Source organism: Mustela putorius, unplaced genomic scaffold (genome assembly GCF_011764305.1).
Source record: "Mustela putorius furo isolate JIRA1106 unplaced genomic scaffold, ASM1176430v1.1 tig00000056_pilon_pilon_pilon, whole genome shotgun sequence".
NCBI lineage: Eukaryota > Metazoa > Chordata > Mammalia > Carnivora > Mustelidae > Mustela > Mustela putorius.
The window spans coordinates 3,118,896-3,138,518 of record NW_025421263.1 but is presented as its reverse complement, the minus strand read 5'-3'; the positions used below and the strand labels follow the sequence as shown (position 1 = coordinate 3,138,518).

Genomic DNA, 19,623 nt, shown 5'->3' with positions numbered 1-19,623 from the left:
TATTTCATTGCATGGATATACCATATTTTGTTTATTCATCAGGTGATGGACATTTGGGTTGTTTATTACTAATATGAATAATTTAATAATTTTTATGTGAACATGTTTTCAATTCTCTTGAATTGGATATATATATATTTAGGAGTGGAATTGCTGGCTCAAATTGTAACTCTACTATAACATTTTGGGGGAATAGATAAATTGTCTTCCAAAGTGGATATATCATTTTAACAATATCACCAGCAAACTAAGAGTTCTGATTTCACCACATCCTCACCAACAATTATTTTCCATTATTTTTATTATAGCCATTCTATGCATTGTGAAATAGTTTCTCATTTTGGTTTTTATTTGCATTTCCCTAGTAACTAATGATGCTGAGCATCTTTTCCTATACTTACTGACCATTTGTATATTTTCTTTGGAAAAATTAATAATTTGCCAATATTTAAATTGGGTTTTTAAATATTATTCAGCTGTAATTTTTAAAAATATACACATTTTGGATATTGGACACTTGTCAGGTACAATATTTGTACATATTTTCTCCTATTCTGTGGGTTTTCTTTTCACTTTCTTGGTAAGGTAACTTGATACACAAAAGTTAATAGTGATGAAGTCAAATTGATCTGTTTTTTCCTTCGGTTGTTTGAGCTTTTGGTGTCCTAACCAAGAAACTGCTGCCTCATCCAAAGATACAGAGATTCATCTTAACAATATTGTCTTTTAACAATTATTTTAGTTTTTCTATAAATGCAGAATGTCTTTTTAATTAATTAATTAGTTAATTTTTTTGAGAGAGAGAGAGCACATGAAAAGGGAGAGGTCAGAGTGAGAAGAGGGCTCTCTGTGGAGCAGGGAGCCTGATGTGGGACTCGATCCAGGGATTCCAGGATCATGACCTGAGTCGAAGGCAGTTGCTTAACCAACTGAGCCATGGAGGCACCCCACAGAAGGTCTTTCTGTTTATATGTCTTTAGTTTCATTCAGTGTTTTATGGTTTTCCATGTAAGTTTTGCACTTCCTTGACTAATTTTTTTGTTCATCTGTAAATACATTTTTTCTTAATTTCATTTTCAGATTGGTCATTGTTAATCTATAAGATACATGTGATATTTATATATTGATTTTTATATGCTTCAACCTGCTGACCTCACTTACTATTCAACATGGATGACTTTTAGTTCTCTTTTTTGCCTAATTGCCCTGGCTTGAACTTCTAGTACAATGTTGAATAGAAGTGTTAGGGAGGCCAGACTTGAGGAAAGCATATAGCCTTTTACCATTCAAAATGATATCAGCTTTAGATTTATTAGAGATGCCCTTTTAAAAATTGAAGAAGTTTGGGGCATCTGGGTGGCTCAGTGGGTTAAGCCTCTGTCTTGGGCTCAGGTCATGATCTCAGGTTCTTGGGATTGAGCTCCACATCAGGGCTTCTGCTCAGCGGGGAGCCTGCCTCCCTCTTTCTCTCTGCCTGCCTCTCTGTCTACTTGTGATCTCTCTATCTCTGTCAAATAAATAAATAAATAAATCTTTAAAAATTAAAAAAAAAAAGGAAACTCACTTTGAAAAAAAAATTGAGGAAATTCACTTCTTTTCCTAGTTTGTTGAATGTATCATGAAAGGGCGTTGGATTTTTTCAAATACTTTTCCTTTGTCTAATGAGAAAATCATGTTGTTAGTGTCACAAATTACTTTTTATATATTGTGTGTCCAACAAGATAGCTTATTATTATTTTATGCATCTGTATTTTAAATCAAATAGGAGAATGCTAAGGAGACAAAAACAAAAATACATATATATTGTCTTTTATATTTACCTATGAAGCTGACTTTACCAGTATTCTTTATTTTTTTGTGTCAGTATCTAGTGTCCTTTTACTTCAATGAAAAAGATTCCCATATTTTTTTAGGGCAGGTCTGCTAGTGACAAACTCTCCCAGTTGTTGTTTACCTGGGACTATCTTACTTTGTCCTTCTCTTTTGAAGAAAAATATGTCGGGATATAGAAATCTTGGTAGACAGTTATTCTACCCCTCCTCACTTTGAATATGTCATCTCAATGACTTTGGCCTCTATGGCTTCAAATAAGAAACAACTTGTTAATATGATTCAAAATTCCTTCTGTATGATGAGTCACCTCCTGGCTGCTTTCTAGAGTCTCTGTTTAACTTTTGACAAGTTGATTATAAGAAGCTTATCGGTGGATCTTTTAAGATTGTTCTAAATTAGAGTTTTTTAAGTTTTTTTGATGTATAGATTGTTTTTCATCAAATTTGAGAAGGGTTCAGCTCTTATTTATTTATTGTTTAAAAACTATTCTTTCAGTCCCATTCTCTCCCCTCTCCTTCTGGGACTTCCTTTATGTATATGTTGGTACTCTTGATGGTGTGCCACAGGTCTTTTGAGACTCTGTCAATATTTCTTCATTTTTTTTTCTGTTCCTCAGATTGAATTATCTCTATTGAACTATCTCCAAGTTACTAATTCTTTCCTTTGCCTGCTTAAATTAGCTGTTAATCCTGAGTGAAATTTTCATTTCAGTTATTATGGTTTTCAACTCCAGCATTTCATCTGATTTCTTTTTTATTTCTGTATCTTTGCAGATTACCTGGTGAGTTTTCATTTTCAGACTTTCCTTCAGTTCTTCAGACATGTTTTTCTTTAGCTCTTGTAACATATTTAAAATAGCTGACTGAAATTCTCGGTCTAGCAAGTCCAACATCATGCATTGTGCATGAACCATGCTTCCTTTGTACATCTCGCAAATTTTTGTTGAAAGTTGGACATTTTAAATAATATAATGTGGCAACTCTGGAAATCAGATACTTCCCTCCCCCCTTCCCAGGGTTGTTGTTTTTGGTACTTGTTATTCTTGTTTGTTCAGTGATTTCTCTGAACTAATTCTGAAAAGTCTGTATTCTTTGTTATGTATGGACACTAAAGTCTCTAATTTGCTTACCAAGCAGCTAATAATTGAATAGAGGTTTCCTTAAACACCTGAACTAAAACTTGAAGTGTTCGCTGAGAGGCTTTGTATGTGTGTTGGGGCAGGATTCAACACTCAGCTAGGCAATTTACAACTCTGCCTTGGTCTTTGCTTCTTGTATGCAGAGTACTACAGTCTGCTAGAGGTGGGAGTTTAGGAACTTCCCAGGACTTTCCTGAGAAGGTGCACAGCCCTATGGATGCATCTGGCTTTCTATATTTCCAAAAATATGTTGCTTTTCAAGGCACATATGAACATCTCGCAAATTTTTGTTGAAAGTTGGACATTCCAGCCTCTCCTTTTAAGCTCTTTGATTAGTCTACTATTTGGCTTAACTGTTAAGCCAGCTAAAATAGCTGTGAAATTAAAACTCTTGCCTGTAATTGTTAGACTAATGCTCCCCAAAAAGAGGCTGTTAGCACTGGTCATACTACAAGCCAGATCAAATAAGGACAATCCTTCCTATTGGTGGCTTTCAGAAAACCACCGAAGATGTCAAATAGTAACAGTTTGGGGGAAATGAGGGTCTTAAAGAACTCCAGTTCCATTTTACTCCCTCTGGTACCAGGAATGCATGGCTGTTATTTTTTAAGGTTAGTGCTGAGCTAGAGAGTAGGGGATGACAATAGGAAAAGTTAAAACACCATAAGGCTTATTATTCTTGCTGAGATATAGCCATTTTTTTCTTGGATAGGCAAATCATTGGTGAATTTCTAGACTTCTGGCAAAGTTGCAACATTTTTTGCCAGCTTTCATGGAAGGAAAATTTTCAGAGGTCCTTACATCATTTTCACTGTCATCCTGGCATTTTTAAGAAAGTTTCTAAGTACTTCTAAGATTTACTTTCAAGTATTTTTATAGGATTCAATTCTTACCACAACTTATTTTGACCTTAAATAATGGTCAAAGTAGTTAAAATTAAATTTCATTTTTATATATTATTGCTTGACTTCTCATTTCTTAGATGTTTGCAACCAATCTTGCTAAAACTTATTTAATATAGATATCAATAAGTCAACTTGTCTGATGAAATATAAATGTTTCCTGCAAGAGTTAGTGAGAAATAAGTAAAAGATTATACATAGCTATGTCTACATGAATATAAATGTTATAGCTCTTCTCCGCAGAAAAACTGTTTCAAAATAAATCATGATAGATTTAGAGATTAGCCTGATTATTGTGACATGGGTGCTATAACCACACTATTAAGAAACAAATCTTATTAAAATAATTTGTGAAACTCATAATCCTTTAATCCACTGTAATCTGTTCTGCAAGAACATGACAACCAAAATCCTATGAAACCCTTCATTATCAAAAAGCATGTTTTAAAAACAATAATCTCTTTGGGAAAAGGAAATAATCTCATTTGGGGGAATAGGGTTAAAATCTAAAAAAATTCTCTAGCTTTAGTAATAAGGAGATTGTTGCCATTTACTACTTAAATGTTTAAATTTCTTGAATCTGTGGGTTTATAGTTTATATCAAATTTGAAAAAATAATAGTCTTTATTTCTTCTGATAGTTATTTCTTCAGATATTTTTCAGGCAGGAATGCACGCACACACATACACACTCCCAAGATACACACACACATATACACCCTCCCCACCCCCAGCATACACTCCTTTTGGGACTTTGATTACAAATATATTTGAAGTTGTCCTACATGTCATGGAAGTTGTCCTACATGTCACTTGAAGTTGTCCTACATGTCATGGATGCTATTTTTCATTTCAGACATTGTAGTGTTCAACTCCAGAAGTTTAACATGGATCTTTTTTATATTTTCCATGTTTCTACTTAACTTTTTGAACATATACATTTTTTTTTTTTAAGACTTAGTCATCTATTTTAGAGACAGGGGAAGAATGTAAGCAGGGAGAAGGGGAAAGGGCAGAGGGAGAGACTCCCCAAGGAGAATACCCACTGAGCACAGAGCCCTGATGAAGGGCTCCATCTCATAACTCATGAGATCACAATCTGAGCCAAAATCAAGGATCAGGCGCCCAACTGACTGGGTCACCCAGGTGTCCCTGTATGATACATTTATTATAGCTTTTAATGTTGTTGTCTTCTAATTCTACTATCTGTGTCAGTTCTGGGTCAGTTTTGATTGAAGAATTATTCTTTTCATTAAGGAACATATTTTCTTACCTCTTTGCATGCCTGGTAATCTTTCATTATATGCTAGACATTATGAATTTTATTTTGTTGGGTGCTGGGTATGTTTGTATCCGTATAAATATTCCTTAGTTTTATTCTGGGGTGCATTTAAGTTACTTTGCAATAGTTGGATGTTTTCAAGACTTGGCTGTTATGGTCTATGAGCTGAATGGAGAACAAAGCTCAATCTATGGGTAATTAATGCTTGCTAACGGAGGCAAGATGTTCTGGAGTGCTCCATCTAAAGCCTTGTGAACTGTAAATTTTTCCAATTTGCCTGGTGAGAATAGGCATTATTCTTGGTCCCATGTGAGTGTCAAGCACTTGTTCCCTCTAATTCTCTGAAATTGTTCTTTCCCCAGCTTTGTGTAGTTATTTCACTAGCATTCACCGCATAATTGAGGGGAACCCTCTGTGGATACCCAGGGATCTCTTTCTTTGAAACTTCTCTTTAGTATGCTGTCCTGTGAACTCTAGCCACACTGGTCTCCCTGATTCTTAGTACCCTTTGCAGGGCTCTGCCTAGGTTCTCCTTTCTTGTGCTACAGCCTAGAAATGCGATAAAATAAGCTGACACAATTTTAAGACTTACTTTGTCTGCTTCCCTTTCTCTAAGAATCATTGTCTTTTATTGTCTGATATCACATATCTTAAAAACCCATTTCATATATTTTATGTGTTGTTTTTTAGGTGGGCAGATAAATCTCATCGATTACTACTCTATTTTGTCTGGAAGTAGAAGTGTCACATTTGAATAAAATTTTATTTGTTAGCTATTCTGAATTTTAAAACAGAGGAAATGGACATTTCCCTCTAAAAGTATGAATGGAAGTTAGTCTAAAGTTAGGTATACAGGTTTTGATAAGATTTTTTTTTTTCCCTCTGATTATAGTTTGGTAGCTTTCCACAGGAAAAAATATCCTACCTTCACGTCTAAAATATACTTAGGGAATAAGAAAATTATCTTACATAACTTCTATCTACTAAATAAGTTGAAATTCTCCAAAATTAATGTGTTTTATTAAAATAGATAAATTTTTACAAGGAAAAGTTCGGAAGGAACTCAAACACCTGGAAGCTAAAGACCACCTTGCTTAAGAATGCTTGGATCAACCAGGAGATCAAAGAAGAACTTAAACAATTCATGGAAACCAATGAGAATGAAGACACTTTGGTCCAAAACCTATGGGATACAGCAAAGGCAGTCGTAAGGGGGAAATACATAGCCATCCAAGCCTCCCTCAAAAAAACTGAAAAATCCAGAATACACCAGCTGTCTCTACATCTTAAAGAACTGGAGAATCAACAACAAATCAAACCAACTCCACACATAAGAAGGGAAATAATCAAGATTAGAGCAGAGATCGATGAGGTAAAAACCAGAGATACAGTAGAACGTATCAATGAAACTAGAAGCTGGTTTTTTGAAAGAATCAATAAGATCAATAAACCATTGGCCACACTAATCCAAAAGAAAAGAGAGAAAGCCCAAATTCATAAAATTATGAATGAAAACGGAGAGATCACCAAGGAAGTAGAAACAATCATCAGAAGTTATTATCAACAGTTATATGCCAATAAGCTAAGCAACCTAGATGAAATGGAGGCATTCCTGAAAAACTATAAACTCCCAAAGTTGAACCAGGAAGAAACTGACAACCTGAATAGACCGATATCTAGTAACGAGATTGAAGCAGTGATCAAAAACCTCCCAAAAAAACAAGAGCTCAGGACCTGACGGATTCCCTGGGGAATTCTGCCACGCTTTCAAAGAAGAAATAACACCTATTCTCCTGAAGTTGTTTCAAAAAATTGAAGCAGAAGGAAAACTTCCAGACTCTTTCTATGAAGCCAGCATTACCCTGATCCCCAAACCAGGCAAAGACCCTACCAAAAAGGAGAATTTCAGACCAATATCACTGATGAATATGGATGCTAATATTCTCAGCAAGATCCTAGCCAACAGGATCCAACAGCACATTAAAAAGATTATCCACCATGACCAGGTGGGATTCATCCCTCGGTTACAAGGATGGTTCAACATTCGCAAATCAACCAATGTGATAGAACAAATCATTAAGAGAAGAGAGAAGAACCACATGGTCCTCTCAATTGATGCAGAAAAAGCATTTGACAAAATCCAGCTTCTGTTCCTGATTAACATGCTTCAAAGTATAGGGATAGAGGGAACATTCCTGAACTTCATCAAATCTATCTATGAAAGACCCACAGCAAATATCATCCCCAATGGGAAAAAGCTCGCAGCCTTCCCTTTGAGATCAGGACACGACAAGGATGCCCACTCTCACCACTCCTGTTCAACATAGTATTAGAAGTCTTAGCAACAGCAATCAGACAACAAAGAGAAATAAAAGGTATCCAAATTGGCAATGAAGAAGTCAAACTCTCTCTCTTTGCAGATAACATGATTCTTTATATGAAAACCCAAAATCTCCACCCCCAAACTACTAGAACTCATACAGCAATTCAGCAATGTGGCAGGATACAGAAATCAATGTACAGAAATCAGTGGCTTTCTTATACACTAACAATGAAAATACAGAAAGGGAAATTAGAGAATCGATTCCATTTACTATAGGACCAAGAACCATAAGATACCTGGGAATAAACCTAACCAAAGAGGTAAAGGAACTGTACTCGAGGAACTACAGAACACTCATGAAAGAAATTGAAGAAGACACAAAAAGATGGAAGACCATTCCATGCTCTTGGATCGGAAGAATAAACATTGTTAAAATGTCTATACTGCCCAGAGCAATCTATACTTTTAATGCCATTCTGATCAAAATTCCACTGGTATTTTTCAAAGAGCTGGAGCAAATAATCCTAGAATTTGCATGGAATCAGAAGAGACCCTGAATCGCTGAGGAAATGTTGAAAAACAAAAATAAAACTGGGGGCATCACGTTACCTGATTTCAAGCTTTACTACAAAGCTGTGATCACCAAGACAGCATGGTACTGGCATAAGAATAGACACATAGGCCAGTGGAACAGAATAGAGAGGCCAGATATAGACCCTCTACTCTATGGTCAAATAATCTTCGACAAAACAGGAAAAAATATACAGTGGAAAAATGACAGTCTCTTCAATAAATGGTGCTGGGAAAACTGGACAGCTATATGTAGAAGAATGAAACTCGACCATTCTCTTACACCGTACACAAAGATAAACTCAAAATGGTTAAAAGACCTCAACATGAGGGAGGAACCCATCAGAATCCTAGAGGAGAACATAGGCAGTAACCTCTTTGATATCAGCCACAGCAACTTCTTTCAAGATATGTCTCCAAAGGCAAAGGAAACAAAAGCGAAGATGAACTTTTGGGACTTCATCAAGATCAAAAGCTTCTGCACAGCAAAGGAAACAGTCAACAAAACAAAGAGGCAACCCACGGAATGGGAGAAGATATTTGCAAATGACAGTACAGACAAAAGGTTGATATCCAGGATCTATAAAGAACTCCTCAAACACAACACACACAAAACAGACAACATATTAAAAAATGGGCAGAAGATATGAACAGACACTTCTCCAATGAAGACATACGAATGGCTATCAGACACATGAAAAAATGGTCATCATCACTAGCCATCAGGGAGATTCAAATTAAAACCACATTGAGATACCACCTTACACCAGTTAGAATGGCCACAATTAGCAAGAAAGGAAACAACATGTGTTGGAGAGGATCTGGAGAAACGGGAACACTCTTACACTGTTGGTGGGAATACAAGTTGGTGCAGCCACTTTGGAGAACAGTGTGGAGATTCCTCAAGAAATTAAAAATAGAGCTTCCATATGACCCTGCAATTGCACTACTGGGTATTTACCCCAAAGATACAGATGTCGTGAAAAGAAGGGCCATCTGTACCCCAATGTTTATAGCAGCAATGGCCATGGTCACCAAACTGTGGAAAGAACCAAGATGCCCTTCAATGGACGAATGGATAAGGAAGATGTGGTCCATATACACTATGGAGTATTATGCCTCCATCAGAAAGGATGAATACCCAACTTTTGTAGCAACATGGACGGGACTGGAAGAGATTATGCCGAGTGAAATAAGTCAAGCAGAGAGAGTCAATTATCATATGGTTTCACTTATTTGTGGAGCATAACAAATAGCATGGAGGACAAAGGGAGATAGAGAGAAGGGAGTTGAGGGAAATTGGAAGGGGAGGTCAACCATGAGAGACTATGGACTCTGAAAAACAATCTGAGGGTTTTGAAGGGGCGGGGGGTGGGAGGTTGAGGGAACCAGGTGGTGGGTATTAGAGAAGGCACAGATTGCATGAAGCACTGGATTTGGTGCAAAAACAAAGAATACTTTTACGCTGAAAAGAAATAAAAAAAAAAATTTAAAAAAAAGATAAATTTTTAATGGAGTGAAACAAAAATAATACAAAGCCAGGAAGGACCGTTAGTATCTCACTCCCCTATAAAGATCAGACATGCACAATGTAAAAATGTCAAAAATTAATACACATGAATTCATCATTACAAAATTCTACAGGATCCAAATACAGACCCATCTTAAAACTCACAGCCATAGAAAAAGATAACCTAGGTCTGATGTTGATGAAAACTGATAAAGTTTCTTAACTCACTGTTATCTAGAAAACATTTTCTTCTCACTGACTTAGACCTCATAGCCTACTTAATACTCATACACTCTGACATGTTTTCCTTAGGTTGAAAAATAAATGACCAACCACAAGGGTTAAGATGGAGAATAGAGGTCAAGTTGAGGAACTTCCTCCTCAACTATGCTATGCTACTCTCCACAAAATTCATCATCCTTTATATCACCTGAAACTTCTTCCATCAAATTTCATCAGCTCTCTAAGAGGTGAGGCGAATGCCAAAATTGCTGCTTGATTCAGAGATACAAGGAATGGCAACATCTGAAATCACATGCCTGAAATAAATTACTTCCCTCTCAGTGAATCAGTTTGGCACAGTTCTTTGCCCTTGTCGATTTCTTGCAACTCAAGACGATCCACTGGCTGAGGATCATCACCAGGGCAGGTCAGAGGAGTTTTGTAAGACTAAGTAAGTTTTAGCGATTCTTCAGGGATCAGAAGTAACCAAAAGGACTGTAAAAATAGGAGGTCATTAGGAGAGGTGATGTCAGTCATGGTCATATGCCCAGGGAAAGAGCAATGGCAATATAATGGGGGCCACAAAGTAGAAAAGCAGAGCCTTGACTGGGTATGGCTGTGAGTTTTAAGTCCTTGAAAGAAAAGAGAATGAAACTGGGTAAGAAAAGAATTGGAATCATCAAGGAAAAAGTCCCTAACTACACAACACTGAAATCACAAAGGAAGGCAGAACCAAGTTAGAGTAATATACATAGGATCAGATTTGATTACTGTGAAAACAGAATTTTCATGATGAACTGCTAGAGGGCACAGACATGCTGATCCTAAAACTAAATTACCTGAAGGCATTCGATCTGGGAAAGAAAACTGTTCTCAAAGTTTTCTTTCATGACACAGTTGATGTCCTCTTTATCAAGCAGTATGCACTTCCTTTTAAAGATGATTCATGAGCAGGCCTAGCTTTCTCATAGTAAACTCCTAATTGCCTCTTGCTGCTTTGAAGTACTTGTGTTTGCGGAAGGTCATTTGATATTAATTAAAACTTCAAGACTGATTAAACTGGTTAATTTTGTAGCAGATTTGGTTAGCACCTTTTTCTGAAGGATGCTGATAAATGATAAATGAATTAATCTATGGGCAGCATGAAAGAGCTAACATGTCTCTCTAAAATGTAAATACTTGATTTACAGAAAATGATTGGCTCAGGGGTGGAGAGGTTGTTCTGACTCCACCTCTCAGTCATCCTGGCTGAACCAGGGCCAATACATGCCACATCTAGACTGGGGACTACATGTATGGGATTAATGCTTCATGGAGATGTGCAAACCAGTGACCTGTCTCTGAGTTTAACTTCAGATTACAGGAACTAAACTGCTTAAATATTTTTTAATTGCAAAGACAACCATCAGGAACAACGTAATTGTAATCCAATTATTCTCAAGCTAATTTTAAGGTACCAAATATTTTAGATTTCTCTCAAAGCTTTCAATCAATTACAAACATTTCACTAGGTAGAGTTCCCTAAATGAAAAGACAGGCTAAGACAGAAAAATGTGATGAAAGTTATACATATTTTCCTAAGCAATTAAATGAAGTATCCTTATAATGTACTCTTTTACTTTCTTAAATGTTCAAATTCATATCTTTACATAAATATATTAAAATCATTCAAAATAAAGCTTTGGTTTTTATAAAACCAATAAAGATTGGTTTTAAAGTAGAGGAAAACATCACTGGTATGTTCAAAAGACAAGTCAATGCACAGACTGATTTTCTGTAACTTGCAACATCATATTTTTGGTATTATCTTGCCTAGAAGATAATGGTGGGTTTTGTTCTCAAGTCAATATACTTGGGGGCAACTTAACTGCTCTGACTTCTCAGTTTCCTAAACTTAATTTTTGTCTTTATCCTCCTACCCTATCTACTGTTCTTCTTCTTAAAATAATTTCACAGAGTTATCACTATTCAATGCCTTAAGACTCTTTGATGGAAACACTAATGCAATATTAAAACTGCTCATGGCTTGATTTTCTCATATACATGGAGAATGGTTACTAACTAGAAGTACAAAGTCTCATTGACAAAGTCAAAAACTTTCAAGGTGTGAGTCTGCTTGAGATTTTCTTTGCTTTTCCACTCAGGTGTGCCCTATCAAAAAATAAATAAATGAATAATATAAAATTAAAATAAAAAAAAAAAAGGAAGTGCCTAGGTAGTTTAGTCAGTTTGGCATTCGACTCTTGGTTTTGGCTTAGGTAGTGATCTCAGGGTTATGAGATCAAGCCCTCTGACTGGCTCCACACTGGGCATGGAGCCTGCTTGGGATTCTCCCTCTGCTCCTCCCCTCACTCTAAAACTTAAAAAAATTTTTTTAAAAACCTTCTAGGTGTGATATAAACTTACGTATTTCTTCCACAACTTGTGGGTCACATTCCTTGTATTCTTCTACTTCTGCCTTTAGCTGTTCCCTTTGGTCTCGAAGTGAAGAAAGCTCTTTTGCTAGCATGGTTCGCTCTTCCTGCATTCAACATAGTTTTATGTAAATTAAGACAAACAAAATGCCATTGTAAGGTTATACATTTTATAAACATTTCATTTTATTTCTCATAACTAATGTGCACTAGGCTTTTAGACAGTATTATACAGACACATACCTATATTCACAGTATAAGAACAAACTCAACTGACATTTTTCTCTGATATCTCAAGCATCTTTCATATATTTTGACTGGATGAATGGGAATTAATATGTAGAATCGACCAGTCATAAATAGACGATTATCATACCACTGATTATCAAATGTTTGGAAAAGATACTGCCTCTTGGGTAGGTTCATAAGATTGTGTCAGTATAAGTAATATTTTATGGCAACATCATCATTATGCAATTTTCCTTAAAAGTGTGACAGACAATTTTTCGACCTTTAAGGATGATTAGCCTTTAAAAATATTTAAAGATATCAGAAATAAGAAATTATTGCCTCCTATCATTTTCCTTTAAAGGTAAACCACAATAAAGCTTTTAAAACAACAGGATCCAATAAACACATTTGAAATTTCTAGCCATAGTTCTCACTAACAGGTGGAAGTCACTGTGCCACAGTTTTCAATTCATATGTGTGAACGGTTATGACACAAACTTATAGGATAAGCCTGAAGCAAAGCCAAGCAGAGTTCAACTGCCTTGATGGAACTTATTTAAGGTTCCTTGCTAGCTTATATTTGGTACTTGTATTTTTTGCCTTTTGCCTTTAACTGTTCTCTTTTGTTCCAAAGTGAAGAAAGGCTCCTTTGCTAGCGTTTGTACAAGGGAATGCAGAGCATTGTATGGAGCAGCATGGGCTGAAGCAGCAGAGTCCAACAGAACTCTACAATGATAGAAATGTTCTAGATCTGTGTTCTCTAATGCAGGAAACATTAGCCACATGGACCTTCTGAGTATATGATATATGGCTATTGTTACTGAAAAACTGAATTTAATTGCATTTATTTCTAATTCAAATGTAAATAGCCACATATGATTACAGTGTATACTGTATTAACATAACTCAGAAGAGATTTAAAAGTAATTACAATATAAGATGGCTATTTGCCATCCACACCCAAAATTATACATGCTCCACTATGAAAATTGAGCAAAATGGTAAAGAATCTGTGTGAAGGCAATAACTCTCTAGACACCCTTAACTAGGAACACCTCAGACTGTTACTAGCACTGAGATCTGTGCCACATTACTTTAATTTTTTGTGCCTTTAGTTTCTTGAATTAAAAATGGAGATAGTAATAGTGGGTACCTCCTTGCACTATTGGCAGGATTCAATGAATATAAAACGCACTGGGATATACTTGCTTGGCTCACAGTAAGCAGATTATGTATGTTAGCTATTTCTCCTTCATTGACAGCAGCATCATCATGACCATGAATAATGCCTAGTAAATGGGAGCTAGATGTTTCTGAAAGATCCTGATTGGTGTGCTCAGGATGAACACGAGAGTTCATCTTTCTCAGGAGCCTTTCTAAACTGTTGTACTCCTCCAAGCCCTGCAGCATCCATAAGGATTTTTCCCAGGTGCAATGGAGCCAGGGGACTGGGTAACACTCAACAGACAACTTTTGGGCATGGATATTAGTTGAAGGTGCATCTATAATTTATGGCCAACGTTAAGGAAGAAAAAAAGAATCAAATAAAGAAAGAGTATTTGCTACGGTCCGTTAAAGATAACAGCTTCAGGTTATGCCCAGAACTTACCTTTCCTTAAAAATTCTTCAAAAATTACCACTCTCTAATTCTTATCTGTGACTGCTGATTATTCACATAAAAGAAGTTATGTGAAATTATTTTGAAAAGCCACGATAAGCCTATGGTGTATTCTTTTCTACATTGTGACTGTTTTTGAGTCTTTCACAATTAAGTGGTACAAATAGAGGCCTAGATGGAATGTTTAGTGGTGCATTTAGATCTTCAACATTTTTTCAGGTCATAAATCCATACTGGAGATTAATGAGGAAATTAGAATGTAAAGTGATTTTTAGAAACCCCTAACATAACACTTCAGAGAACATTATACTTTGTGAAATAAATAATGTCAATATTCACTTAAATAATTTAGAAATGTTACAAAGCCCCAAAGATAATAAATTGATAGTTTTCAATTTGTTCTATGCCAAAGACTTAAAAAGCATGACTCTTAAAATTTTACATAAACATTTATAAAGGGCTTACTTTGTGCCAGGTACTCTTCTGAGTGCTTTGCAAATATTTGCTAGTTTAATCCACACAGTAACCTAATGAGGTAGATTTTATCCCTTATTTTACAGCTGGGATAATTAAGAACAGAGAATTTAGGAGACTTTCAAACCCATGCTGTCTAGCTCCAGGGTTTATGCTTCTATGCTATGCTGCCATATACAATATAGTACAATAATAAAAAATAAACCTAGATTACAATTAGTGAATCCTACCAGGTCCAATGTTCATGTCCTTTGCTGTACTCATCTCTCTTCTGGTAGGAATGGTACACTCCTCACAGGAAGCTCTAAATTCTTACTCTTCTATTTTTTTTTTTAAGATTTTATTTATTTACTATTTTTTTAAAGATTTTATTTATTTATTTGACAGAGAGAGAAATATCACAAGTAGGCGCGGGGGGGGGGGGGGAAGCAGGCTCCCCACTGAGCAGAGAGCCCGATGTGGGACTTGATCCCAGGACCCCGAGATCATGACCTGAGCCGAAGGCAGAGGCTTAACCCACTGAGCCACCCAGGCGCCAGTTACTCTTCTATTTAGAATTGACACTATTAAAGACTCTAAAGACAAACTTACTGTTTCATGTCGGCCAATTTTAGCTTTCTCAATGCTTTTCTGTAGATTTGTGTGCTTCTGGTTTCCCTCAGATACCTGGAGAATTAAAATAAAATGGCTTTCTAAGATAAACTTGCTTAACATGAAGTTTATGAGTCAAGAAGTCAAAATGAGATTTTGACTTTTTAGCCCAAGGCAGTGCAACAAACAAGTGAACACTACAATGGGAACTAACTTGACTTGTAACAAACAAGTCAAGACTACAATGGAAACTAACTTCCCTAATTTGAAGAAAACCAAGTACCATGAATCATTAGGGCAGAATGGAAAAAAAAAAGTTCAAAAACGTTTCCTCTCATCCCATCAGATTTATCTGCTGCAATCTTTATTTATTTACCTGCAATCTTTATCAAGTCCCCTAATTCCATGCCAAGTAACTTGAGGTATATTATGTAGTTAGAAATTGAATTTGAAAACTAAAAAAAAAATGTTTTATATGAATTCTTTCTTCAAATTTCATTTCCGTTCTGCCTAAGTCTTTTGAGAACATCTTAGACTGTTTCTTATAGGCTTGTAGTATTATGGCCTGTTTCACTAACATAGAGTTGAAAATAAGACATCACTTATTATTCTTAAATCAGGTACATTATGAGGAATTACATACATGATATACTAAATTCTTAAAGAAGAAAAAAATATATGAGCCTGTTGCTGATTTTAGGCATGTTTTACATACTTTAAAAGTGATCAGTTCAAGTATTGTACTAAGCCTAGAAAATAGTAAATTTTATGTAGAAATGGATCAAATAAAACCAGCATAAAGAGACCATAAATACAGGATATTCATTAGCATGTGGCTGAGCCCACACCAAATAGGACTGGTTAATTTCAGAACATCAGTCCCCATGCTTCTCAATTTTATTAATCTCACCTGGGCCCATGACTAGATAAATAACCACAGGATTTTCCCAGTATTAAATTTTCCACCACATCTTTTGCTAGTTGGAAATTTCAGACTCATATGATTGGGTAAGAACCTCCTTAGAACATAATTTACTTCTTACTCACTCTTGAGTTACAAACATCTGGAAAATAATAATTGGATGAACGATATCTCTAAGTTGATTATAAGAAGCTGACCTTTTATAATATGACCTAGTTATGTGTATAGGGTAAATAATACTATGTGTCATAGATTAAAAAATCACAAACAATATCTTCAAAAAGTTAGCTTTACCCTGGCTTTAGGAAATCTTCCATTACTCAATTTGTATAAAGGAAACGCTGTCAACTTTCCTTTAATTGTTCTCTAGTCACTGATTCTAATCCATACCATGAATAAGATCCATCTGTGATGCCAAGAAGACAACACCACCAAACCAGTTATACCTCTTCTGAGGGTAACTACCTTCCTAATAATTAAAAAAAAAAAAATCTGCTATACATTTAGGAGTCAAAATAAAGCTTTAAAGTCCTAAATTTAACAAGGAGATCTGGTTTTTTAAAACAACAGTTCTCATTTATAAAATAACACCATGTTTAAAACATTAATAATCTGTCCTGCAGGACTCACCTGAAATAATTAATAAATTCATGTGATTTTTTTTTAAGATTTTGTTTATTTATTTGACAGAGATCACAAATAGGCAGAGAGGCAGGCAGAGAGAGAGGGGAGCAAGCAGGTTCCCTGCTGAGCAGAGAGCCCATGTGGGGCTCGATCCCAGGACCCTGAGATCATGACCTGAGCCGAAAGCAAAGGCTTAACCCACTGAGCTACCCAGGCGCCCCTTCATGTGACATTTAAATTCAGGAATAGAGAATCATACAGTGAAAAAAATACATTAACCTATTGGCATAACATATTTCCATTAAAAGTGCTCTTAAAATATTCTGATAGGTAGATGTTATCCAGGTAGTTAATAATTACAAAAATAAGCCAATAATTAATGGATATATATCTTAGTTATATTAATGAAGTATCTTCCAGGTACTGTATGTCCGCTTATAATTATTTATAACTCAAAAACATTTGAAAGAGAGCTAATTCAGTAATTCCTTAACTCTGAAAATATTATCTGCTTTAAATGTGATCTCACGGTTTGTCATTTTAAGTATGTCAGTAATGGAGGAGAGACCAACTTAGATGATGTTATCAAATGAGAAGCTTCTGCTAACCCTCCTAAGTACTGAAGCAACTTGGTTCAGCTCCATAGTGAAGGATTCTTGGTGCTCTGTTCTTAAAATCTCAGCTACCAGAAATAGTGAAACCAACTCTTGCAAGGTAGCCCTGGCTAACAGCTTTTCATCTACACATCTCTTAGAAGCAATACCACTAGAGTTTTTTTTTTTTAATATTTTATTTATTTATTTGAGAGGTAGACAGCGACAATGAAAGAGAGAGAGCATGAGAGGAGAGGTCAGCGGGAGAGGCAGACTTCCTGCTGAGCAGGGAGCCCGATGTGGGACTCGAATCCAGGACTCCAGGATCATGACCTGAGCTGAAGGCAGTCGCTTAACCAACTGAGCCACCCAGGTGCCCCACCACTAGAGTTCTTAACAGGTACCTGGAATTCAACCAAACCCAGGCTTTCAAGGGATAAACACTGAAATTTGTAGCCACTGTGCAGATATTATCTAAACCAGTCCTCAAACTTTAGCATATATCAGAATCACCTGAAGGGCTTGTTAAAACACAGGTTCCTGGGCTACACCTCCCAGTTTCTGAACAGTATTCTGGAGTAGAACCTAGTAATCCGTATTCTAATGTGCTCACAGGTGATGGGTGATGCCGATGCTTTGCATTCTTGGGCACCACGATTTTGAGAACTACTGACCTTAACAAAAACCTGTTTTGTTACAATAACGAACCCAACTACAAATACACAAGATATTAGTATATGGGAGAATATTTTCTAGTTCAGCAAAAATGAATTACTGCTAAGTACTGTAGCCTGAACTAGAAACAAACAAAATATTTTAGTAATTCTCCCACTAAAAGAAATATAAAAGTTTGCATTTACAAATAGAGAAAAACAAGTGATGTTTGGTTTGTCCAGAACGTTATTTACCATAAAATTCCTTTGAAGAACTTTCTATATACATTTTCACTAATAAAAAAAGAGCCAACTATATGCTATACCAAACCCATTACAACCCTCACTAAATAATTTGGTAAAACCCAGTGATTCAGAACAACAATAGCAACAAAAAAATGTCATGATTAGCAAGAAGAGGATTTCATCTCTAGATTTGAGGATCTGATACAATGCCTCTCTTTAATGCTTTCCAGACCACCTATACAGACACTCAGGGTTAAGAAACATAATGCCAATGTTTTCTAAAGGGCTAATTCACTGCCTGGAGGAACTGCCTGTTCATAAGAACAGAAAGACTGATTCAAGCTGTCTGCACTGGAATTCTCATTTGCTCCTTTTAATAAATAAAAAAATTTCAAAGCACTGCAGAGGAATATAGAAGTTCTCATAGGTGGGAAAGAATGTCAGGCAACAGGGAATGTGGAAAAGAGGTAACAGCAAGAGAAACCAGATGAGTCTACTGCTTTATCAAAATTCACATACAGTTATATAGGGAAAAATAAGTTCTATGTCTTATTCCTCCTTAAAAAAAAAAGCAGTATCGTTTATTTTGGTATTTTATATATTTAAAAAATCTTGTTAGAGTATCTACAACTTTAAAATTCACTTTTTAAGGTGATATTTCATTTAGGCATCAATCATAAGGAAACTATGGATAGTAAAGACATTTATATATAATGAAAATTGCCTTATAAATTGCCTTTATATATAAAAAAATATAGCCTTTATATATATAAAAATTGCCTCTCTATATATGTAAGTTCCCTTTATATATATAAAGATGAAATTGCCACAATAGAGAAATCTTAAATCAATATTTCATGGTATGAATGTGTCACGATTATGTAGCTAAAGGAAATGTTATGGAAGAATTTTTAATGACACTCTGAAAATAGAATAGAGTTTTTAAAAAGGTGGAAACAAAACCATCAATACATTTCAGAGTCTATGACAAAAAAAACTGCAATAAAATGCACAAAATTTTAAAAATGATTACCTCTGTATCGTGGAACATAATTTCAAACTTTCTATATAATAAGCAAACATCATTATTATTTAAAAATTTTTCCCATTATAAGCAATATTTGAATATTCTCAAGAAATGAGTAATTTTTATTTTAAAAGACTCAAACAGTGCAGAAGAATTTAAAAGTGTCTTTTTACTCCCACTTTTGCACCATCCCCAGAATCCCCTCTTTACAGGGGCATCCTGTAAAGTCTAAAGGGCATCCTTCTTTTCCCATTCCTCTGCTTTATTTTCAGATATAGGTCAATATAAAGAATATCTCAAACACATACAGGTTTATCTTTCGTTATGTTCTGTAACTTGTTATTTTTATCGAAACTTCCGTGTCAACATACATACATAGGTCTACTTAATTTTTAAAAAATCTTATTTATTTATTTATTTGAGAGAGAGTGAGGGCATGCACAAGCAGGGG

At 35.5% G+C, this 19,623-nt stretch overlaps 1 protein-coding gene across 2 annotated transcripts in view; it reads right to left on the bottom strand.

Moving 5' to 3' along the window:
- Positions 1-19,623, bottom strand: part of MND1 (meiotic nuclear divisions 1) — a 72,987-nt gene that overhangs the window by 8,734 nt on the left and 44,630 nt on the right. Inside the window, exons 5-7 of one of the 2 annotated variants that reach the window (XM_045082513.1) lie at positions 15,108-15,182; positions 12,186-12,300; positions 1,569-1,658 (exon numbers count right to left, since the gene is read on the bottom strand). In XM_045082513.1, coding sequence (XP_044938448.1) covers positions 1,600-1,658; positions 12,186-12,300; positions 15,108-15,182 — 249 coding nt within the window. In that variant the 3' untranslated portion in view covers positions 1,569-1,599. Of the gene's footprint in view, positions 1-1,568; positions 1,659-12,185; positions 12,301-15,107; positions 15,183-19,623 lie in introns of those variants that run through there. The other variant, XM_045082456.1, reaches the window with a different exon arrangement.